This window comes from Miniopterus natalensis, chromosome 10, assembly GCF_054644295.1.
Source record: "Miniopterus natalensis isolate mMinNat1 chromosome 10, mMinNat1.hap1, whole genome shotgun sequence".
Lineage (NCBI taxonomy): Eukaryota > Metazoa > Chordata > Mammalia > Chiroptera > Miniopteridae > Miniopterus > Miniopterus natalensis.
Window position 1 is genome coordinate 72,439,480 of NC_142090.1, and position 25,095 is coordinate 72,464,574.

The 25,095-nt window shown below is 43.3% G+C and overlaps 1 protein-coding gene across 2 annotated transcripts in view; it reads right to left on the bottom strand.

Annotated features, from left to right (window-relative positions):
* Positions 1 to 25,095, bottom strand: part of RAPGEF5 (Rap guanine nucleotide exchange factor 5) — a 190,289-nt gene that overhangs the window by 121,067 nt on the left and 44,127 nt on the right. For both annotated transcript variants that reach the window (XM_087821202.1, XM_087821201.1), the window contains exons 5-6: positions 24,892 to 25,060; positions 11,130 to 11,196 (exon numbers count right to left, since the gene is read on the bottom strand). In XM_087821202.1, coding sequence (XP_087677328.1) covers positions 11,130 to 11,196; positions 24,892 to 25,060 — 236 coding nt within the window. The remainder of the gene's footprint in view (positions 1 to 11,129; positions 11,197 to 24,891; positions 25,061 to 25,095) is intronic.

The following is a 25,095-nucleotide window of genomic DNA, read 5'->3' on the forward strand; positions in this document are numbered from 1 at the left end:
GGTTAAACCCGGGAGGGAATCTCGGCGGTGGGGGTTTCCCGGAGGACTGAGGGGTCCCAGCCCCACAGCAGGCCCCCAGCCCAGGGCTCCAGGGCCGGGAAAAGACGTCCCCACAACTTCGGGCTGTGAAACCAGCGGGGACTGTCGCTGAGGGTCGAGGAGGCTGCGGGAGCCCCAGCAGCTCCTCTAAAGGGCCCGGCACGGACTCACTCGGACGCTCCCTCTGAGCCCAGCGCCGGGCAGCAGCCTGAAAGGACCTGGGACACTCGGGGAGGAACTAACCTGCCTGGGATCCGGGCGAGAGGCGGAGGGCGGCTTCCTCCCGGGCAGAAGGGCTGGCGGAGGCCATGGCCCCTTAGGTGAGTCCTCCCCGCACACAGCCGGCAGGCAGGCGCCATGTTTGAGTCGCCAGCACCTGACTCGCACCTTTGGCCCCGCCCCGTGATTCCCAGAGGCCCCGCCCCTCCCCACCTGCAGCTCATCCAGGCCATTTCCAGGGGCTTTTCTGTGCAAGTGGCCTCTCGAGCCTCATGCTTAGGACTTTCCTAAAATCTCTCAAACAAGCAGCAGCGGGCCCCATAGGGCTTGATAAGCGCCCAGGCCTGGCACTAGCGGCAGCTGCACTGGCTCATAGCTTGGCCTCTCCTGGGCACCTCCAAGCCCAGCACAAGCAGCAGCCAACTACTGTTTGCTGAGTAGCTCATGCTGGGTGGCCCTGGGCAAGGCACTGGCACAGGCTGACTTTGCACCTCCCGGGAGGCCCCAGAGACAGTGCACCTGGTGGTCAAACTCAACCACGCTGGATTACAGCCCTACCACATCCACAAGTGACACTCAAGGGGCACACTTGGTGAACACCAAAGCCCCACTGAAGTAAATTCTGCTCCATAGGGGTGTCTCCAGAACGGCAGCTCTTTGGCTATAGTTGCAGCTAGTCCTCACAGCTGATTGGCCGGGGGGTCAGTTCCTCCCAGTGATGCCAACAGCAACCAAGGCTCAACTACCACAGGACAGTGCACACAGCCCACACAGGGGAGCACCTAGAAGGCCCAGATCAGGTGATGGGAGGCTGAGCCACTGGGCCCTACAGGACACCTACTACACAAAGCCACTCTACAAATTCCAGGAGACAGAGCAGCTCTACCTAATACATAGAAACAAACACCTGCAAGCAGCCAAAATGTGGAGGCAAAGAAACATGTCACAAAGGAAAGAACAGAAGAAAACTCTAGAAGAGGAACTAAATGAAATAGATCCAAGCAAGCTAAAAGAGTTCAGAATTTTGTTTATAAGGATGTTTAAGCAGACTATTAGGGAAATAACTGAGAAAATCAATAACATAATAAAGTACCAATTTGAAATGAAGGCTACACAAACTGAAATGAAGAATAATTTACAGGGAATCAACAGTAGAGTAGAGGACGCTGAGAATCAAATCAGCAATTTGGAATATGAGGAAACAAAAAACACCCAACCAGAAGAGCAAAAAGAAAAAAGAATCCAGAAATATGAAGATAGTATAAGGAGCCTCTGGGACAACTTCAAAAGGCCCAACATTCGTATTATTGGGGTGCCAGAAGGGGAAGAAAGAGACCAAGAAATTGAAAACCTATTTGAAAAAATAATTATAGAAAACTTCCCCTACCTGAGGAAAGAAACAGACTTACAAGTCCAGGAAGCACAGAGGGTCCCAAACAAGAGGAGCCCAAAGAGGCCCACAGCAAGACACATCATCATTAAAATGCCAAAGGTTAAAGACAAAGAGAGAATCTTAAAAGCAGCAAGAGAAAAGCAGTTAGTTACCTACAAGGAAGCACCCATACGACTGTCAGCTGATTTCTCAACAGAAGCCTTGCAGGCCAGAAGAGAGTGCCAAGAAATATTCGAAGTGATGAAAAACATGGAACTACAACCAAGATTGCTCTACCCAGCAAAGCTATCATTTAGAATTGAAGGTCAGATAAAGAGCTTCACAGATAAGAAAAAGCTAAGGAGTTCATCACCACCAGACCAGCACTACAGGAAAAGTTGAAGGGTTTTCTTTAAGAAGAAGCTAATGAACAAAACAATCTGATGAACTAAATAGATCCAGAGACATTGACGTATGCAACAGACGATCATATTTCAGAGGAAAGAGGGAAGAGGGGTGGACAGTGGGAAGAGATTAACCAAAGAAGTTATATGCATATATGCATAACCCATGGACACAGTCAATAACAGGGTGAAGGCCTGGAGAGGGGGTGGGAGCGAAGTGGAGGAGGTCAATTGGGGGGAAAAAATGGGACACCTGTAATACTCTCAACAATAAAGATAAATTAAAAAAAAAAAAAGTAGGTATAGCTGCTCCTTCAGTCCTCAGAGCTGCTCTTACTACTCCTGATCTGTGATTTCCTCAATGCCCTAATTGCTGTTCAACACTAATATCTTGACAAATATTCACATATATGAAATGTATTTTAAGGAAACAAGTATACTTGGGAATATACTTTCTGATTTTTTGCTATAATAATGAAATAAAACATTGATTATATTTATATCATTAAGTTTATGTCTCAAGATTTTTTTTCATTTTCTGATAAGCCCATAGTATTTTCAGTCTATACCATATTTAAATGATTCTTCAGTGAAATTACTTGATATAGTTTATTTAACAAACTATTTTTAAAGACATACTATAACTTGCAAACACATGTTTTACTATACCTTTTATTCCATGTTACATGCCACTCCTTGCATAGTAAAATGCCTTTTCTCAATCATTGTGCTTTTTGGAGATAAACTTCCCAACTATAGCAACATTATAACCACAGCACTAATTAGTATCCCAGATATTTTAGGGATCTCCTACTGTAACAGTCTCCTATCTGTAGGGGGTAGACTCCTGTAGGACCTTGAAGGAATGTTACAGTAGAAACACTGCACTGGGATGAATTCAGATCAAATAAGACCTTTTCCAACTAGAAAATCGATCTATACAAATCGCTAACATGGGAGAGGTTCCTGGGAGAACACGATTCCAAACTCAAGATTCAAAAGCCTAAAGCAGGCGAAGGAAATCTCCATTTATTTTAATGCCAATCTTGAAAGAAGTCCTAGGATTCCAGTTGGTGGGTCGGAGTCACAGCCCATAGAATTGTTATAGAATTAAATGAGTTAATACCTGAAGCATCTGGAATGGTGCCTGACACTGAGTGCTTTTTGAGTATTAGCTATCATCATCATCATTATCATCAATCAACAACATCATCATCACATTATTATAATTAATGTAGTTAAGCTTAACAATCACATAGATGAAAAGACAATACAGTCCTTAATTGCCTTAATATTTCATATTTCTCACCTAACTTATAAACTCCTTGACACCCAGTACTTCCGCTGCTTATTATATCCCACCTACCTAGCAACACCCCCCTGCAATTGGCATAGAAGGGACTGAGATGTTCCATTGAAAAGTTGTGAACAGTGCTTAAAGTGCTTGTATTTTCAGAGTTTACTTTAAAAATAAGCTTCTAGGTTTCGCAGAATTCTAAAGCCCTTTATATAAATGAGTATATGAAGGACTGACTTTAGTTTTAGAAATTCACTTTGAAACTTCAAAGGCTTCGATCAGCTAGCTGTGTCCTGGCAGCTTTTGACATTTGGGAGAGAACTGTTATTTTATGAATAAAGGGATTGTGGGTATGTGTTCAACAGGAAATGTGTATTATTAATTTTGTAGTTCTGCCATAATAAATTACTACACATTTAGCGGCTTGGAAAGACATCCATTCATCATCTCACATTTCTGGAGGTCAGAAGTCCAGGTAGAGTGTGGCTCAATGGGATCCTCTGCTTAGAGACTCACGAGGCCAAAGTCAAGGTATGGGCAGGGCTGTGATCCTTCCTAGAAGGTCTGGGGGAGAACATGCTCCCCAGTTCATTCAGGTCTGGGGAGGAATCTAGTTCTTGCATCTATCTGTAGAACGGGGGCACCTGTTTCCTGGCTGAGTGTCACCTAGAGGCCTGTCTCCTCCTCAGAGCCAGCAATACTATGCTTAATCTTTCTCATGATTGGGTTGTTCTACCTTCTCTTCTGCCATTTCTCTTTGACTTTTGCCAGGGCAAGTTCTTAGCTCTTAAGGGCTCGAGGGATTTGACTAGGTCCATGCAGACAAGCCAGGTCTGTAGCCTTAATTATATCTGCAGCGTCCCTTTTGCCATCTAATGTGATGTTTACAGGTGCTAATTAGGGTATTCATCTTTGGGGGATGAGTCTACCTACCACAGAATAGTAACACAGATCCTCAGATCCTTCCTGAGAAACTATCCCTCAGCACTTTTTAGGGCCTTAGAGAGTCTCGTTCTGGAAAATGATTTACCTGCTGTAAAATCTTTATCAGGCTTCACCCACTTCTCTGAATGCACATAACCAAACCAGAAGCCCTCAGCACCAGTCTGAATGAATTCTCAGTTGCTAAACCACACAGCCATGTTTACCAGTATTTAATGATTCCTAGCCGTTTAAAAGTTAAAATGTTATTTACTATAACTTGACAGGTCTCATCCCATAAATTTTCACACCCCAAGGACACTGACCATGGTGGGGAGAGGGACTGGGGAGGGGGATGGGAAGGGGTGGAATGGGTCATTGGGGAGAAAAGGGGGCATCTGTAATATTTTACACAAAAATTAAATTAAAAAACTGTGGGGGAAAAAATTTTATAATCAAATCTTAAACCCCATTTGTTGAGACCTAGTCAGTAACTATAAAGTGTTTTAAGCAAAGATAACGTGGGAAATTGCTTTATGAACCCTAAATTATTATTTTTTTTAATCCTCACCTGAGAATATTTTTCCACTGCTTTTCAGAGAGAGAGAGAGAGAGAGAGAGAGAGGGAAACATCGATGAGAGACACATCCATTGGCTGCCTCCCCCTCCCACCCGCGCCCCGACCGGGACGGGGATGGAGCCTGCAACCAGGCACGTGCCCTTGGCTGGAACCAAACCCGGGGGCCGATGCTCCAACCACTGAGCCTAACGGCCAGGGCTTAAGTCATTTTTGATTAACGTGCGCGCTCAGTGAGTACCGTCTACAGTGCTCCATCTCTCCAACGCGAGTGACAACACACTGCTGGGTGCGACTGAAATGCGACAGCGGAAAAGCATTCGCGGAATGCCCGCCCAGGTGAAAACTCCACGGCTGCCGGTCCTTCTCAGCCTCTCCCCACCTCTCAGCTGGTCGTATGAAATAAACAGGCTAACAAACTAACCTCTGCAAGCCAGTCTTCCCTGGTAATTTTTACTTTTTAATATGCCTCCTAGTCCTTCTGCAATATGAACATGCTATGTAAAGCTATACCATTGACTTAAGAAAGCTAAATCCCATTTCACTGAAGCAGCTATAACAAGTTTTATTTTAAACAAATGCCCAAAGCAGCAGCTCAGTATGAAATGTTCATGGATCATCCTTTTAAAGTTCCTATAACTTCCCTCAGAGAGGATTTCACAGCAACGCTTCACGCACTCATGACTGTCAATACACAAATTGAGGTAAGTTTCTATTCCGTCAATGAAAAATGTCTGTTTCTTATGTGCACTGCATATCAAAAGAATTTTCTTCATCTTGAGAATGATACCCAAATACCACAGTATACATATATATGTACACACATGTATGTGTCCACGCACACACACACACACACACACTTTCCCCATTCACAAGGGATTCGTTGAGACACATTTTATTCTTGAATGGGTTCTACACACTCAGAGTATCCTGAACAGAAGATTTTAAATAAATGTTCCCCCACTGGGCTCATTTCAGGAGGCAAAACAGCATTTATTATTATTCTCCTCACCGAAACTAAATTCTCAAGGCTAGAGTTAGATTAGCACGTAATCTGGGTAGGTGGAGAAGGTGCCTTTGGAAGTAGGGATGGGAATTTAGTATTTAATTTTGCAAAGTTGTGCATGTACATCTATGTCTTTTGGAAGTTGGGGGTCTATTTCCAGGATGAAGAACATCGTTTTGATGTGCCACAGACATAGGACATCTATGTATTTTTTATTGACATAGGATAGAAATATACCACTCAGCTGTCTGTCTAGGTATTGACAGTCATAAGTTTGTGAAATGTTACTGTGAGATCCTTCCTGAGGAAAGGGGCTCTCCGATGGTCCCAGAGACCTACAATCCACAGCCCAAGGCCCTTTGGACACCAGCTGACTAATGAGCCCCGTGACTTCTTATAAAAACAAGAACAAGGAACACTATACCAGAAATGTGCTACCATTCCTCTGGTGCTTTTTAAATGCTCCTTGAAACCAGATCTGTCTCCTAGGGTCTCCCTTGACACTTTCTCTAAAAACTCAATCCACCTGGCCCTTCTCCAAATCACAGAGTAGCTCTGGAGCCACTGGAAGAGCTGGAGCCAGGCTGAGGATTCCAAGTAGGAATTTTATGTTCCCGACAGATAAGAAATATAAGGTAACAAGATGTTCACGATCCTGTGGCAGCCAGACAGAAGGTTAGTCATTCCCTGAGGGAGTAGCTTACTTTTATTCTCTGAACAAACATGCTCGCTCAGGTCTGACAGACGCAGAAAAGGGAGATTAACGACACTCCGTGTCTCCATTCCCCGGAAAGGAAGAGGCAGCCAGCCAGCCAAAAAGTGAGTGTTTTTTACCATATTTCTAAATGTGGTAAAAATCATCACTGGGTTGCACTCATCATGTATTAAATGTGACAGGTTCTCCCCACGTTGACTAACCTAAGATTATTTCTAGACCTTGTTAACTTGGCATACTGTCTCTTAAGTAAGTCTCTAAGAGTCTAACTTTTTGAGATTCATCAAAACCAAAATCCCATGAGCCAGCACCAATTGGAAAATTTCTGATCTAAAAAGCTATCTCTGTTATCTTCAGATCCTACTATTAAAAAAAAAATTTCTCCAATGCATCAAATCCAACTTGTAGATTCATCAAGGAATACAAACTACAGGAATCCTGGCCAGTTTGTACGCTTCCTTGACCCAGAGACAGTATCAACTGAGTCCTGCGAAAGTCACATCCTTAAAGAAACTTCCTGAAGCTTCAGGTGAAAGATTAGACATGCCAAAGAGGAATTTTAAATGAGTGAAAGCAAAATATAAGAACTGGCACCTAGAGGATGGAGATGGCTGACAAGACAGAGAATCTCGAAAAGCTGACGTCACTGAGTTTCACAGTGTCATGCATTCAGCGATACAGGACAATTGGTCGTTGAGTAGGACCCCTTCCCTTGTGCCTCTGTAGCCAGTATTTCCCAAGAGAACTCTAAGGAAAAGACGACTTGGAAGAAAAACCAAAGGTTCCAGTTAAGTGCAGGCCTTAGTTAATGAGAGTAAAATCAGATCCATGCTACCTGTGAAGCAGGCTCCCAAATGGGGGGAGAGTGAGAACAAGACTTGAACTAGAAAGAATGCCAGAAATCGTGAGAACAAGTTCACAGCCGATATGAAAACTGATAGAGTTACGGCACAGTTTCTGGGCACTGAGCAGGGAAAGATGTTTTTGTGAAGTCGACAATGTGCAGCAGTTAGCAATAATCATCTCTCTTTTGTCTTTATTATCTTTCTAGAGAAATACATAAAGCAATTCCACAGTGGGTTTCTTTTTCTCTAACACTTGCACCAAAAGCATGGCTTATTTGTTTCTTGGGGCTTCATCTGCTTCAAGATCTTCTAGAACTTACAGCAGACACCTTCATTTATAACTTGGGTTTGATTAGCAAGTAAGATTTTTTAGCTCAGGGTTTTTCTCAGAGGAGTTGGTAATGCACCCAAAGACCCTATGAGAACAAATATAGAAAATACCATTAAAAGCATCAGAAGCTCGGGTTCTACATCAAAGTTGGATGAACTGAAGAACACGAGGGGATAGAGCAGAAACATGCAGAGAAACTGAAACTGATGAAAATTATAAACTAAATCATCCCTGAGAAGGAATATGAGGGTATAAGAATGTCCAGTTAAATGGCCCCAGAATACTGGATTTTGTTCCTATTCCCACTGACCTCTCTTCCTAAATTCCAAACACTTGATTTGTAATTTTAATTCATCTCTCAAGATCTGGCCACAAACTCTCCACCACTGTCACCACCAAATTAGTGTTTTATTGCAGGCACTCAACACTGTTTACTTTCACCATCCAAGTGATGGCTGATTTCACAGGGCCGAGCAGCACAGAACAGCAAACCACATGCCCCCTGACCTTTTATAAATGCCACTAATGTAACCATGCCACCAAACAGGCATCTAATACACGACATTCACATCTCAGCCTAACTCACATCACCTCGGTGGTTCGGCAATTAGACTGTGTGAACAAAAATCACAAGTTTCACTCAAGCTCAGATAAAATGTTTGTGTTCTCTTATCCCTACAAATTCAAAACATCATGAAAATTTAGCCTAAAAATGAGATAGTTTAGTAGGGATTGCTTGGGATGTTGGTTTTAAGGAAGCAAGGGACGCAAGTCTAGAATCAGTTTTTATCTCCTATTTAAGGATATCTATGTTTGTATTTCCTGTCACTGGATGCTTCCCAAATATACTCAGTTCTCTACAATGTCTCAAAGTTAAACATATTTCCTAAATTTACATCTTAAGAACTTTGGTTGTGAGAGCAACACTTAATTCATTGTGAACACCTCCCTACATTTTTGTTTACCCTAAATTGTAATAAGAATATATAAGCCATATGATCAGTTCTGAATACTCTTTTTGTCATGAACACTGGAAGAATTCATGTTTAAAAATAAAATAAAATCATGCTCAGCACTTCAATGGAAACTGGTAGGCTACATCATTCAAGGGCCCTTCTCAGCCCCCCAGCTTGATCAGACCAACAGAGACTCATAGTAAGTGAAAAAGAGAACGTTTTTAAGGTAACAAAGTTTGTAGGGTCAGAAGATATTAGAAAGGAAGCTAAGGAGTTAAGGCAGAAACTGTATGTACAACATGGAAACAATTTCACGATAATAATGTCCAGAGGGTTTCTGCAGACTTTTCTATAAAGGAAGGATTCTGTTATACCCATGGCCTTTTCCCATAAGCTGAAAACTTCTTATAGAGTTTTATTGTTTAGGTTTGTGGATATCAGGCACTTGGGAGGGTGGCTCTTTGCTAAAAATCACCAGAAACATGGCTGGAACATTTAGATTGTTCATGTTTGTATAGATTCAACAACTGTAAATCTGACTCTATATAAAGACATTTTTATTTCTACACATGCACTATCTTCTCATGTTCCTTTAATATGAAAATTCACTTGTGTTTCGTTCTAGGGTAGAATTTCAGGGATTATTATTATTTTTTTTAGATGATGAGATGTTTCCTTTGATGAACCTAAACTGGGGCTAAGAAATAAACTCTTGGGGTTAAAGAAATGAGGATTTTTTTAAAAAAGACACCCACCTACAAAACTCCCAAGTTTGAATAAAATGAGATCATTATACAAGGCAGTACAGTGAACAGCATTGCTGGGAGCCACTCCCCTACACCATGCAAACCCTTGAGGAGCATGTTAGCAACTCTGCATTACAGATGTCACTTTAGCTTTCCTTTAATGAATGCATTCTGGGTCACGGTAGATGACAGCTGTCACTTGAGTGAAGTATGTAAATATTTTCCTTCCTGCATGGTGTTCAAGTTTTTATACCATTGTCAACAAAAGCAACTACATTATAAAAACTGAAGCACAACAGTCCCTTAATAAATGCTTATACAACGATTGAAGAAATTAAAAATAGGACTAGCAAATGATCCAGCAATTCAACATCTAGGTAATGTATCTGAAGAACATGAAAAACTAACTAGAAAAGGTATCTGCACCCCATGTTCACTGCAACATTATTTACAAGATATATAAACAACCTAACTGTCCATGGACAAATGGATAAAGAAACTGTGGGGTGTGTGTGTGTGTATAATATATGAATATTACCCAGTGGTGGGGGTGAAGGGTGGGCAAAATGGGTGAAGGGAGTCAAAGGCATAAACTTGCAGTTATAAAACAAGCAAGTCATGGGGCTGGTAACTTTAGTTCATAATATTGTATTGCATATTTGAAAGTTGCTACGAGAGTAAATCTTGAAGGTTCACATCATAAGAAAAAAAATTCTGTAACTATGTATGGTGACAGATGTTAAGTAGACTTACTGTGGCGATCCTTTCACAATATTTACAAATATCGAATCATGTTGAAAAGAATATAATGATGTGTGTCAACTTCAATAAAAGAGATAAATAAAAGTAAGCGGCAAAGGTCACGCTAAATAGTTCTTCTTAACATGCTGTCAAGATTCCATTTCACATGAAGTTTTATACCACTGATCACTGTATTTAGTCAAAAATTACTTTTCTAAGCTACATTTCAGAAGAGTAGGAAAGGCAACTTCTAACTTCCAAGCTGTGCCCAGGTGCCAACCCGGTGTGTAAAACTGTACAAGATCAGCTTCACCCACACACATGGCCCAGTCCAACATGATTTTCAGCAATTACTGTTCTAGCAATAGAGTTAAAGCAACTTAAAGAATCTCTGGCAAGGCTAGAAAAGTTTCCTGAAAGACAAGCCGTTGGAAGAAGATTGTGTGTGAAGAGCTTCAGAACCGAAGCGCCATGATTAGTGACCGCAGCTAGCTTTTCCTGTGAAGGTGGGCACGAGCTTCTCTTCAGCCAGCAAGGCAATTACTCACTCTGATTCATGGCTTTAAAAAACACAAGGAAAATGTTGCAATCTAGTACATTAAAAACCAATAACCTGGCCTTCTGTTCACTGTGCTAATTTTTTTTTTTTTTCCTAATGAAACATACATTCTTTCTCCTTTGTGCAGCAGGTTGCAACCTTCCCTAGTTTAAGTCATAATGCATTTAAGAAATCCGATATGATGAGTCTCCTAAGGTTCCAGGAATTCTGCACCAGGAATATCTATGGTCTTGCAGGAGAGGCTGCAGCAAGTAGAACAAGTCAATGCCGCTGCCTCCTTCTGCCTTGATTGGGGGGTTCCCACAGGGCAAGTGTCTCTACATCAGTACCCAAATGCCTCCCCCCCAAACCCTGGACTCATTATTTGTGCACCCGGAGGAAGGGAAATTGCGTGGCCTTACCGCAGATGTCAGACGGGCAAGGATTTCATCACTGCTTTCTACCGAGTCTTCAATTTTCCGATGAGACCTTCGAAAAACAAAGAACGAATTACCCTTCAGCTTTGGTTCATCGGATCGATCTACCAAGTTATGGGGAGCACGTGGCATTCCCCGTGGTTTAACATGTGATTGTTTATTATTATTTAATACAGTAATGAAAGTACCCAAGCAAATAATGTGGTGCCAATAACGCCATGGGAATTCTGCTCTGTTGCTGCCCAACTGTCTCTTCAAAATCACTTAGCGAGAACCTCTTTACAAAGCACCAGTTAAGCCCTGAGGGTGGAGTGCTGTTCTCCAAACGACTTCATGGAATAATCCCGGCTCACTAGTCTGGCAGCTATAGGCCTGCACGAAGCACAGTGGATGTGAGTATGTGATGGTTAAGCGCTAAAATTCCCTCTAGTCTAAACGAAATCCAGACTTTGAAAATATGAATCATGAATTTTCCACTCCATCTGACTTTCAGCCAAAACAGATGTATTATGAAATGGCCTATTATAGACCTAACACTATGATAGGATTTATGTGGAAAACAAGAGCAGAAGCCCTTTGTTCTTTTTTAAGAGACTCAGCCCGAGAAGCAAAAAAAAAAAAAAAAAAGCATATGTTAAATAACTAAAGAGACACAGAACATATTACACAGTATAAGATCAGTTTGTTTAGGAAAATCACCTTTCTAATGTAATTCATGAAAAAATTTTCACTGCACAAATGTATATACTAATGTATAAAATTATCTGCTTTTTAAAACAAATCTTATGGAACTGTATTCTTTTTCCTGGTTTGGTCAAAGAAAAAAATTAACTACCGCTAGTTGAATATACAAAATTGCCCCCAGATCTGTGCCCACAAGCAATCCCGTCTAGCCCTCTGTGGAACCGGAGGGGGTGGTGATTGCCCTGCAGGGCAGCGTTATCAGGATGGTGGTCCAGTGATTGATTCAATCTTGGCAACTGCAGTGGGCCGGCTGCAGTGCTGGGCTGCTGGGGCAGGAGGGCGGCTCCCAGCTCCAGGGGAGCTAGGAAGCAGCTCTTTAAGAAAAGAAAAGCTAGTCGGATCAATTCTGGCATTGGCTTCCTGCTCTGTACATGTTATTAAACCTTTTCATAAAAAGGCAAACAAACAAACAAAAACACACCAAAAAGCCATCCCCTTTCCATCAGAGCAGTGAGTTACAAACTACTCCCTTTATAAGAACTGCATGATTCAGGTATGAAACAGTGCGGATGTTGTCCAATAACTTAATTACTTGTGCAGCAAAGCGTTTGAAATGTTAGCTAATGACTTGCCCAATAAAAACAGTGGGAACTGAGCTCTATAATTTACCGTATTCCCCAAAAACCAAGTTATGTTGATAATAAATATTTCAAACAATCTTTATTATTAAAATTATCTATTCACAAGGTTTCCCTATACATGAAATTATACTAAGGAGAGGTTTGCAATCCTTTATAACTTAAGCCACCAAACCAAATTCATATGATGAAGCTGAGGTGACGACAGATCGGACAAGGGCTTCGCCGCCGCCTGGGTCCGAGGTGAGGCGTGGGCTGGCCATGCTGTCTCACGTCTCTCAGGCCCCAGCAGACACCTGGAGGATTAGTTAACGGGATGAGGTATTTCCCACCACCGCAGATTCCGCCACGAATATCTTTTCAGCAAACTGCTGAAAGAAACTTAAAATTCCAAGAGAAGCCCTTGCGCACGTGACTGAGAATGTCTATTTCATGAGTAACGGCCGAGCAGTTGCCGGTTCAGTGGCAAATAATTTAGTTCCTGTTCAGAAGCAAAACTATCTCTCATCATTCTTCCAGCACAAAACATGCCTCGGCAAAAACGTTTCTAAAGGCAATGTGTATGAGAAAGACAGGGTGATGATCCCCTGAGAGCTGCCCCACAGCCCACATCCCATTTTTGTCACCTCAATCACCATGATTTACGCCCAGAACTCCCGTCTGTCTCCAGCCCCTGAATCTCCCCTGAGCTCACCTTGGCTTTCCATCTCCCTTCCAAGTGGCTCTAGGTGGTGGCAATTCCAGGGTATTTTTGCCCATGTGGGGAATCTTACAGGCTGTTTGAACTCAACATAACTCACAGTGAACTCCTCTGGCCTCCTGCCCTCCCTGTTTCCACTCGGGCCTCTCACAGCTCAGCCTCGTGGTCGCCCTGTGGCCATTCCCTTCCTCCTGCACGCCCGGCCTTTACCAGGCACCAGACTCTCACTTCTCTTCCTTGGGCTCTCCCTTCCTTCAGTCCTTCACGGTCAAGCCTCACTGACAGGAGAGGCCTTCGCCTTCTGCACAAATTATTTTAACAACCTTCTGACTAACTTCTCTGTCTCTGGCTTCTTCCCTTGACACCGCAGTCTTCTATAAACACCAGGATTACCTTTCTAAAACCCAGATCTGGCCCGGCTGGGTGTGGCTCAGCGGTTGAGCGTTGACCTAGGATCCAGGAGATCGGGGTTCGATTCCCGGTCAGGGCACATGCCCGGGTTGTGGGCTGCAGCCAATCAATGACTCTCACCATTGATGTTTCTATCTCTCTATCCCTCTCCTTTCCTCTCTCTAAAATCAATAAAGATATATTTTTAAAAAAAAAAAATAAATAAATAAAAATAAAATAAAACCCAGATCTGGTCTTGCTGTTCCCCAGACTCCTAACCAGCAGGGATGATCCCACTGCCTGCTGAGAGCTCTAGAGTTCAGAAGCTCTTCCTTTCCTACTAACGTGCCCCATGTCCCCTGCAGCAGCAGGCGCCTGCAGCTCACCTGGTGGACAGGAGAGCCTTGGGAGCAGAACTGGTGGGAATGGGCAAAGAGTGGAAGTTTGAAAAGAGGGAAAGATTGAAGAAGGCTAACCCTCAACCACTTGCCTTCCTCCCTCCCCAGCTCGATGCCAAAATGCCCAGAAATACCAGACTCTCTTTTCCTAGCAAATATTTTCATAAAATGTAGACGAGTTCTGATTATTTTATGTATGTAAATGACACATCAGTGTAGTCCAGTAAAGACAAAATTCTCAAGTATCAGATCAAAATAGATAATGAAACAGATGAGGCAAGGGAGAGTAAAGAGAAGAATTAATTGCAATACTTGCATATTTTCACACAGTTACTAACAGGGGCTGTGCTGCTCAGTGGACAAGAGAGGGAGAGAGAAGTTCCGAGTGTGGTCAGGGAAGGGAAAAACAGAAACCCTGGCTGGAATCAGCAGGTACCGGCGACTGCAAGTTGACATTAAGACAGAAGAGAAAATAAGTGACCCCAGGAAGGAAGACCCATCCCTGAGGGTTTGTGCCAGTAGGAAGCTCCCACCCAACAGGCACAGCCCTTTAGAAATTCTCGTGGCTGCTTCTCAAGGTCTCTGCTTAACAACAGCCCGGGCCTGAACCCAAGTCCTAGTGCTGCGGGCAGATGTCTTTATAAGTTCGAGAGGTTAATATCTAAGGGTACATTTGCGAGGACACGGGAGCGGCAAAAACCTGTGGTCTTCTGCCCTTGTCCCTCTAACTATCAAACTGAATATATTATTATTATTCTACCCAGCCCCCAGCAAACAAACAAGCAAAAAACAAAAATCTTGCCCTCTCTGTAGTCTTCCACCACCTAAGCTAATGGCAAGTCCATCCCCCCAGTTGGAAGTCATCCTTGATGTCGCTGCCCCCCAAGCGCACCCACCCACCCACATTCCACACTGTATCCATCCTGGAATCCCACGGGCTTCAAGGTCAAGCTCCTATCTGACCACCTCTTACCACCTCTACTGCTACCACTGTGGTCCTGCCTGGGCCCAGGAGCCAGGGTGGACTTACTAATGCGTAAGTTAGATCATGCCCCTCCTCTGCTCAAAATCCTGGCTCTCCATCTCCTTCTGCATAAAGTCAAGGTCTCTACAGGGGCAGACGAAGCCCTTGGGATCAGCTTCCAGGTCGTTTTCTCATCTCTCCCCCTCTTCTCTCTCCTCCAGCCACACTCGCTTTGCTTTTAAGGCTTCTGCCCTGAGCCTCCGTACCTGCTGTCTTCTCGGCTGGAACACGTTCCTCAGAATCTGCACCGCTCCTCTCCTCACATCCTTCAAGTCCCTGACAACTCCCTGGAGAAGCCCTTCGGACCCATAGCCATAGCCCTCATTTCTTACTTTATTTTCCTTATTGAAGTTTTCCACCTTTAACCGAGGTAAATGTTTGTTTATGAAATTCTGCCCCCACCCCCACTAGACTGCAGGCTCCGTGGGAATAGAGATTTCTGTCTGTTTTGTCCATTGTTACATTCCCAACACTTAGAACACAACCTAGCACGAGAGGCAGTCACTAAATATTTGTTGAACGCAGGGTGGGGCAAAAGTAGGTTTACAGTTGTAAGTATTCGAAACACAGAGTTTATTCTTCTATTGTTCACTGTATTGTTTTCCATATGAACAACTGTCAACCTCTTGCCACACCCTATATGTTAAACTTCAAGGAATGCTCTGCTATGAACTACCATCCCAGGAGTACCACTGCACAAGATATTAGCTTGTTAGCAAGTCAGGTCAACTGAGGGACTCTGCTTATATTCAAGAACTACTATTCCCTCTAGTTATTCCATCCTACTCCTGCTCCCTACAGCCCGTCTTCCTTTCAATGGCCTTTTTTTGGTCACCAAAATCCAGCAAGAATGACTTTCTTGTATCTAATACCAAAGAACTGATAACTCTGAAAATATATTAAAAAACAGCAACATAATTATCACCCCCATCTCTTCATCTTTCCCTAAGAAACAATTAGTACAGAATTAATGACAGTACCAACCTAGGCAATTGTTTGACAATCATGTACGCAATTCATAATGCAAAAGAAAATAAAAGAAGCAGGAAGGTCTCCACCCAAGGAGGTCTCCCAACCCAAACTGTCCGCTCCACGTGGTTGAGCTCCAAAAGAGCCTTAGGAGGCAGCCGCCGGAACCACGATCTGGGCAATGAAATCCACTTCATACCGTCCCAGTATACTCTCTAGCAACTTGGATTTAACTGGTTTCCCTGCAGAGGTTCCCAGAATTCTCTTTGTGGAAATTCCTTCATGAGAATTAGCATAATGGGTTTGAGATCATTCCAAAGACGAGTCTTGAGGAGATGCAGGGCTCTTCCTCTGCCAAGCTGAGAAGGAAATTAAGTTAAACTGGCAGATGACGCCACAATGCACATTCTCCTGGGACAACCCAGAGTCCATTCTGGGACTTTCTCTTTCTGAACTATTTCCTGGGCCAGATTTGAAATTTTTCGTCCTAAGAAATCATTGCCAGCAAGTCCTAGACACCAAGAAAGAGAATGGTCCTCAAGGTGGGCTCAACCTCTACCACATCTAATACCTACTGACCCCCCGAGGGTAAGAAGGGCATCCCATCTCACTCTCAAGCATCTCCCAGCTACATACCCTCCCGTAACATCTATATTCTAGACAGGTCTGTTCTTCTCACTAAAGCAACTCTGATGGCAAAAAGAAAACGTGGGATGGTAGAATAATGAGAATTGGATTTTTTTTTCTTGAGGTCTGTGATTTCGTGAATATAAACACCTCTTAACCCTTCTTAAGAGAAGATACCTTTTCATAGCATCAGGCTACTAGCTATGCTTATAAAGGCAGTTTATCAAACAGTAGCAAATGTGAATGGGACAGATTTCACTAGGAGTCTGGGGGACAGAGTTATACACTCATCTAAAATGGAATAAAATCAGTTATTACTGATACCTCTTTTGTACATTTTATATTGAGGATTTTAGGATTAAATTTTTTTAAAAAAATACAAGATCCATTTATGATAAAAACAGAGAGAACATACCTCAACATAATAAAGGCCATACATGACCAACCCACAGGTAACACCATATTCAATGGTGAAAAGCTGAAAAACTTTTTTTTTTTAATCCTGACCCTAGGATATTTTTTCCATTGCTTTTCTTTTTTTTTTCTTTTTTTTAAATTTAATTTTTAAAATTTTTAAATTTTACTTTTGTTTAAAATATTACAGATGTCCCTTTTTCTCCCCAATGACCCGTTCCACCCCATCCCCTCCCTCTCCCCAGTCCCTCTCCCACCATTGTCCATGTCCTTGGGTTGTGCATATATGCATGTAAGTTCTTTGGTTACTCTCTCCCCCTCCACCCACCCACCATCCTCCATCCCTCTGACAGCTACAATCCAAAAGCTAGCACACAGCCAGGCCTAAAAGTTCAATTTTTGTTAAAATCCCTGTACTACTCTTAAACATTGACGTACTATGACAAAGGTAAGCAATCTGTTCCCACACCTACAATAAACCTTGCGTGTAAACAATGGAAATTTGGGAGGACTGAGTGTTTCCTTGGGAGAAGGGGTGCTGAGTAACAGCAAAGATTAAGGTTGGCTGTCTTCAGAGTAATTTTTATACAAATAATTTAAAGTGATAAATGGAGATTATCTATTTATCCTATGATCTTAACACAAAACGTATGCCAAATTCCATCATGAAAAACATTTTTGAGAAATACACAAAAAATGTTTGTTTACTCATACGGGATTTCCTCTTCTCCAAAGATCATAAAATGAAAATCTAATTAGGAAAGTCAAAACGACCAAGGGTAGGTTTAGGATGGTGGAATGGCGCGCTTGAAGTCGATCTCCCCAATTAGAAGGGGTTACTCGAGCACGATTTCAAAAATTAAGGATGCCCATGGGTTTCTCATGTTGCTTCTTCTATAAGTCAGGTGGAAAAGGAACAGTTAAGGAAGACATGAGAATAAAGGGAACAGAGGTGACAGGGTAGTGGGTGGCGGTGGTGCCAGTGTATATAGGGTGCTAAGGGGACACAGGGACATAAATTTGGGGGTCATCACTGTGGAGTTGATATTAAAAACGTGACTGGGTGAGGGCACATCCAGATGAGAGAGAGAAAGAGAAATCTGAAGACTAAGGTCAATGTTCCAAGTGTAGGCTTTATTATTAAGCAGGTATGGTGAGGCCAACAGATCAGGAGACAACTGGCATCGAAAAGACAGGTCAGTTTGGGAAGAATTAACACCTTAACAATATTGAGTCTTCCAATCCACGAACGTGGGTACATTCTTCGCTTACTTGACTTATTTGATCTTTCATTTGATCTTTTGTCTTATTTGATCTTTTCAAGTATTTGGCACATAGCTGTTGCACACGCTTTCTAACATTTATACCTAAGTAACTCACCCTGGGCTTTTTGTCCTAATACATAGAAATATAATTGAATTTTATATATTGACCTTGTATCCTGTGACCGTGCTAAGCCCACTTATTAATTCTAGTGTTTTGTGGACTCTTGGGGATTTTCTATGTATGTAATTACGTCATCTGCAAAGACAGACAAGTCATCTGTATGCCTTGTAGTTCTTTTTCTTGCTTATTGCACTGACTAGTGTGGAAGAGAAGTGATGAGAAGAGACGTAGTCACCTTGTTCCCGGTCTTAATAGTGAAAGACTGAACTCTTTCCACTAAGTATGATGTAAACTACAGATTTTTATCAGATTGAGGAAGTTGCCGTATACTCCTAATTATCTGAGAATTTTTTTATCATGAATGAATATTAAATTTTCTCAAAAACTTTACCTGCATCTATGGAGTTTACCATATAAGGTTTTTTTTTTAGACTGTAAACATGGTTAATTACATTGATTATTTATTTATTTATTTTATATATCTTTATTGATTTCAGAGAGAGGAAAGGAGAGGGAGAGAGAAAGCTAGAAACATCAATGATGAGAGGGTCATTGATCGGCTGCAGCCCGCAACCCGGGCATGTGCCCTGACCAGGAATCGAACCCTGATCGCCTGGATCCTAGGTCAATGCTTAACCACTGAGCCACGCCCGGCCGCGCTACATTGATTTTTTAAAGAAATATATGCCTTTATTGATTTCAGAGAGAGGGAGGGAGAGGGAGAGAGAGAGAGAGAAACATCAATGATGAGAGAGTCATTGATCGACTGCCTCCTGCACACCCCCTGCTGGGGATCGAGCCCGCAACCCCGGCATGTGCCCTGACCGGGAATCGAATAGCGATCTCCTGGATTATAGGTTGATGCTCAACCACTGAGCCAGGCCGGCCTACACTGATTTTTGAATGCTAAACCATCTTCTTATTCCTGGAATAAACTCCCTTTTTCATATCATGCATTATCATTTTTATACATTGCTCAGTTCCATTTACTAATATCAGTTGAGAAAGATTTTTGTGTTTATATTCAGTTATATTGGTCTGTTTCCTTTTTCTGAACTTTGTCATAATAATGCTGGCCTCACAAAAGGCCTTACATTATCTATATATTGTGATATCCTTCACGGAGCAGAGCAAAGTACACAAACCCAATAATCAGTAAATGCCTATTAAGTCACTTAGTAGAGTGTCAGTGACAAGTGGTTGTCTTTTCCCAGACCCTCTGCTCTCTGCCCCTTTTCCTCACCTAAGAATCAAGAGGAGCAAATGCAATTACCTAGGAAGTATCTTCCAGATATAAATGCTTAGAGAGCTAAATTTATGGAATTTTCAGAAGTGTCAGCCAAGTGGCGATAGGCACCATGCTCGATAAAATCTTTTCTACATTATAATATTAATCTGGCTTCTTTACATAGTATTTTGAGACTTTGATTTAATTAGCACTCACATTTCCTGTCATTTAACAGAGCTCTTTCTGTAAGGGCGACTCATAAAACAGTCGTTCTCAACATTGGTCTGCATTAGCCTCACCGTTAGAACGTTACAGAAAACACTGATATCCGTGTGTCATTCCCTCTCCCAGTCCTGATTCAGTAGGTCTCACATTATACCTCTTTATTTCTTAAAAGCATCACGGTTACGTACCACTGACAGAGGTCATTTCCAACTCAACCTTCAATTCACATGACTGCTGCTGAGTACAGAAGCCTGTCCCTTTGACAAGTTAGGAAACCTGCCTTGCGTCAGTTCCCTCATCTAAAAAGCCAGAACAACAGTAACGTCAAACAGTTGCATTACATTAGTCATTACACGTAATAATGCTCAGAGCAGTGCCTGGCACGTAGCAAGTGCTATGTAAGTGTTAGCTATTACTGTTATTATTGTTTTCATTATTGTCACTGCCCGGGTAGCTTAGGCAGAACGACTGAGTCAGTTCTTTTTTAAGTAGGGGGACTCCTTTCATACAGAAACAGATCACAGACCCATAATCTCTACATGCAGGTTGAGCAGATAAATGACAAAATGTTGCTGTGAATTCAAGCAACAGTATCTCGACACAGTGAAGTCATTCTCTCTATTCAGCGTGAAGACAATGCCTGGCTTCCCTCCCTGTGGACTTGCAGAGCCCTGAGATCAATCTGAGCCTTGCTCCCGCCCCTCTCAAAGCTGAGCCCTGCCGGGTACGACCCACTGCTCTGGTCACACCAAGCTGCCTTCACTGCCTCAACGGGCCACCAGTCTTCCCACCGTCATTCCACACACTGTTCCCTCTGCCTCGGGTGCCCTCTCCCCTCTGTCTGGAGCGTGGAACCCTGAATGCTAAGATATCATCTTAACCCCCTGGATGGAGCGTTCCCTGGAGTTGGTCAGTGAGGAACCTGAACGTTAGCAAACCAGCCGCCGAAGCGCACTGCTAACCACAGTAGCAACAGTGAACGGGTATGGATTTAAAGAATCAGGTAGAATCAGGGAAAGTCAGGCCGGGACGAGTGAGAGGGAGCTGTTTCAGCAGAGGTCACGTGGCTGGATGAGACGTCTGTGGGAGCCACAGCCAGACCCTCAGGAGCATGAGCAATGCCAGCGGGCACCCAGGAGGGCAGACCCGCCAGGCAGGGCCCCCAGGCACTGATCGAGCCAGGAGAGAAAGACCCAACTGACACCAGCCCCAGGCTCAACAGCAGGGTACCCCAGGGTCACACCAGGGGTCACTAGGGATCCAGCTGCCCACCCACGAGGCAGCACCGGAGAGGATGGGGAAGGTCCCCCCTGCCAGGGAAGCCTCTGCCAGGGGCCAGGGCCCACGCCACTCACCAATCCCCCCGGCTGTCCTGCTGAGGAGCAGGGAGGCGGTGCAGAGAGGCAGCCTTTTCTCCGAGATACGCCGAACGGCTAACTAAAGGGACTTTTAAACTTGCTCGATTCGAATGACTTTACTGGAGTCGACTAAAAATATGGGGCTTCTCCCCCCTCCTTCTGGCTGCCCGGCAGGAGGCAGGCCTACGCGGGAGCGAACAACAGACGGCTGGGAGGAAACCAAGACGCCGCACGCGCGAGTGGCGCGAGTTTAACTTCAGCAGCCCTCTGCAGCTCGTCTGAAGACGGCACAACTGTTCACTGCCCTGTAACTGGAAGAACTCAGTTTCATGGATTCACGGTTCCCAGGCTCGGCTGTTCGGAGCCCCCACGCCTACCGATCCCGGCGGCTGAGTTGAAATGGCGAAGCCTCCCTGCAGCCTAAATTCTCTGAGGAGTCGCAGTGCTGGAGAGAAACGTCCATTAGTCCTGAAGGGATTACTGGGCCGCCTCTCCCCTCATTGTTCCTACCCCCCCCCCATTAAAAACAGGGCCTGGAATAAAGTGCATTCAGCCTGGTTACCTGATTGGCTTTCAGTTCGAACGAGGTACCGTGTCTGATATTTTTTTCCCCCCAAGAGATAATACCCTTGACAGCCGACTCACTCCCTCCTTTCAAATTATCTACTCAGTTTGGATATGAAAGTTATTTTGTATAGAAGAGGAATTTGGTTGCCTTACATTAGTCTAGAAACCTGCAGCAGCTCCACTTTCCTTCCTGCTTTAAACATTTCTTTAAAGTGGAAAAAAAAAAATCCACTTTTCTTTTTACAAAATGCCTTTGTACTGAATAGGTTGTGTTTTCACAGAGACATTAAGTGGTTTCCTCCCATAGTTTTAAAGAGATTTAAAGAGAAGACAGCAAATTAGAGAGGCCTAATGGAGAACTGCACAGGCAGACCTAATAGCCTTCAAATATCAAAAAGCTTATTAAAAGGACCACAAGACTGGGTTTTCAGTTCATGAGTGATCCACTTAAATTAATGAATCAAGCAGACGTTAGAGGGCATTTGAGTGGAAGGGATAAAAGGTAATGGGTGACACAGCAGAAGAGACAGGACTAAGAATGACAGAAAAATGGGGGCACATCTTTGATACAAACAGCAAGAACAGTAAGTTATTAAAAGAAAGACAGACATGGACTGGAGACAGCATGGAAGTTTTGCCGTCAAAGTAGGACTTGGGCTCCCCCTTGAGGGGTGGGTAGAACTTGACTCGACAGGAAAGAGGCGGAGAAGAGAGAAGAGCACCCTATGGGCACCAGGGAGTAAGTGGGTGTGAGACTGGGTGGGATGAAGGGAGATCGCCTGGTGAGAGCAGAGTTATGACAGGATCGTATGCATCGAGCCACAGGAAGGGCTGTGACGACTGAAAGGGGACAATGTCCCCCGCCACCTTTTTTTTCTGACTATAGTTTATGCTAAGTCTGGATAACCTAAACCTTGGCTTTCCAAAATTTGGCTAAAAACACTCTACCATAGCTTAGAATTTTGCTCACAGCTCTACTATAGAAAACATAGATGTCCTCTCTCTCCCAAAGAGACATGCAGTGGTTCAGTAATTTCGTCTTTTTACAGTTAGTACTTACAGTGTGGGACAGACAGATCCATGGCTCCCCAGTGACCAAAGGAATTGCTACTCCCAAATGCGCATGTTTACACCAACCTAAAAATTTTGCTGACAGACAAGGCATGCTACAGTGATTCTCAACTCTAGAGGCATAACGTTTGCGTTCAGTGACCAGTGGGACAAAAGACAGGAAGTAATCTGGAATAAATATGAAGACCCAAATATTTAAAACATTTTCATTTTCAGAACTTAGAGCAGACCTAGGGCTTTCCTGTAGCCAAGCTGATGCACTCACTGGCATTCCAATCTGCTCTCTAAGGGGAGCAGAAAGGCCTGGAGCTATAGCGCAAGGACAGCTTGCGAGTTGGTTCAGTTCCCCTGTGCCACCGTTCACCTAGGTATGCCCGTGGCAATGCACAGGTTCCATCTTGCGCTCGGGACAGGAGCTGGTTAAGAGCTGCTCAAGTCTGCCAGAGCCAAAGCAAGTCACGGCCACCCCTAGCTGAAACAAGCATGCCACCCCTTCTTGGAAAGCTTGTTCGAGTTTATGGAAATGCTCCTTGGCTTTTCTCAGGAAACGTCTGACCCATGTTGAAAGCATATTACACTACAGAACATTTTTTGTACTTAGTCAGCTGAGTGGGGAATTACATTTGAACGTTGCTTTACCATTGCAAGGTCCTCTGTAAACAGTGGTGGCGGATTCCTAACCACTTCAGAGTCAGTCCAACATTTTTACAGCTTCCATTAATAACATCTCCGAAAGGGAAGCTAGAATGACCCCCGTAACGCCTAGGAACCTGGAGCAGGTGTTGAAAGCAGGGGCGTTAGAGCGAGGCTGGCAAGCATTCAAGCCCTAACCTCTCCCTCACCGCCTGGGCGACCCTGGGCAGGTTACCTGACTTCTGCATTTCAGTTTCCTCACTTAGGAAATGGGAAAAGTGGTAGTAACTGTCTTATGGGATTCATCTGAGGGTGAAATAATGAATACAGAGCATTTAGCATAGTTCCTGATATAAAATGTGTTCTGTGCAATCCCACTTGCCATTAGCACAGTGCCTCATTAGTATTCTGACACTTATTCTTCTAAAAGTCTGTATTAACTGTTCAGTATTGTCATTTTTTAACAAGTGTGACTTATCTTTGTTATGGTCGTAGGTGTTGCTCCCTGAACCTACATTCTTACCCATGACATGAGGAGAACACTACTTGCCCTGCTAACTGAAAGAGTCAATAGTATGGGAATGGATTCTGAAAACTAAATATGTAAAAGTTATTAACTGAGAATTTTAATCTGCAATGCACTAACTGAAGTAAGCTTGTCGTCAATGGTGTGGATAAACAAAGGCATGTCAGAGTCACCATATCACGACAAGTCCTTTTCCCCAAACCTTCTCTAATGAGTTCATTTTAATTCATTTTAATCATATAGTGATTCAGTATTTTTTTAAAAAATATGTTTTTATTGATTTTTTAGAGAGAGAAGTGAGAGAGAGAGTGAAACATCAATCGGCAACCTCGAGCCTGCAACCTCAGCATGTGCCCTGACCGGGGATCAAACTGGTGACCTCTCAGCGTAAGGGACGATGCTCATCCAACTGAGCCACACCGGCCAGGGCAGTAATTCAATATCTTCATGTGATTATGACCCACATATTTTAATTTGCCAAACGTTGCTTCTAGATTATTTTCCGAAACATCTGTTGAGCTCTTTCTTAGGAAAGTCACAATTTGGGTAGTGAATGAAATATGAGTTATTATTTTATTCTCAACTCAAGCCAAATCATGTTTATTCCTAATTTAAATCATCTACGCATAGAGCAATAATTAAATTAGGCTCAGGATGGCGTGGCTGGCAAGGCATGGACTTCTGGGATCTGAATACTAGTTCTAATTTTATTATTATTATTAAATAATAGCTGATTTAATTTTAAGCGATTTATTTTACCTCTCTGAACTTGCATCTGAGAAATGGGACTTGAACCACTACCTTTTAAAGGAGATGGTAATCTTAAAGAGCAAAGCTCGGTGCTGAGACCCAGGAAACGTTCTTAAAGTGAGAACAATTTAACAACAGAACAAAACAGCATCTACTTACAGGTCGCAGATGCCAGCCCTGGTGCGAATGAGAGGCACCAGCTGCAGTAACTGCTTCACCCCATTCTGCCACTCCTCTTCTCGTTCAAATTCACAGTACAAGTAGCTACACTCGTCAGATGAGAACTGGTAGAAAACATAGGTATCCTGAAAGTACAGATGCTGGTCCACTGTTGGAAAGACAAAAGGTGTGGGGATCAGTCTT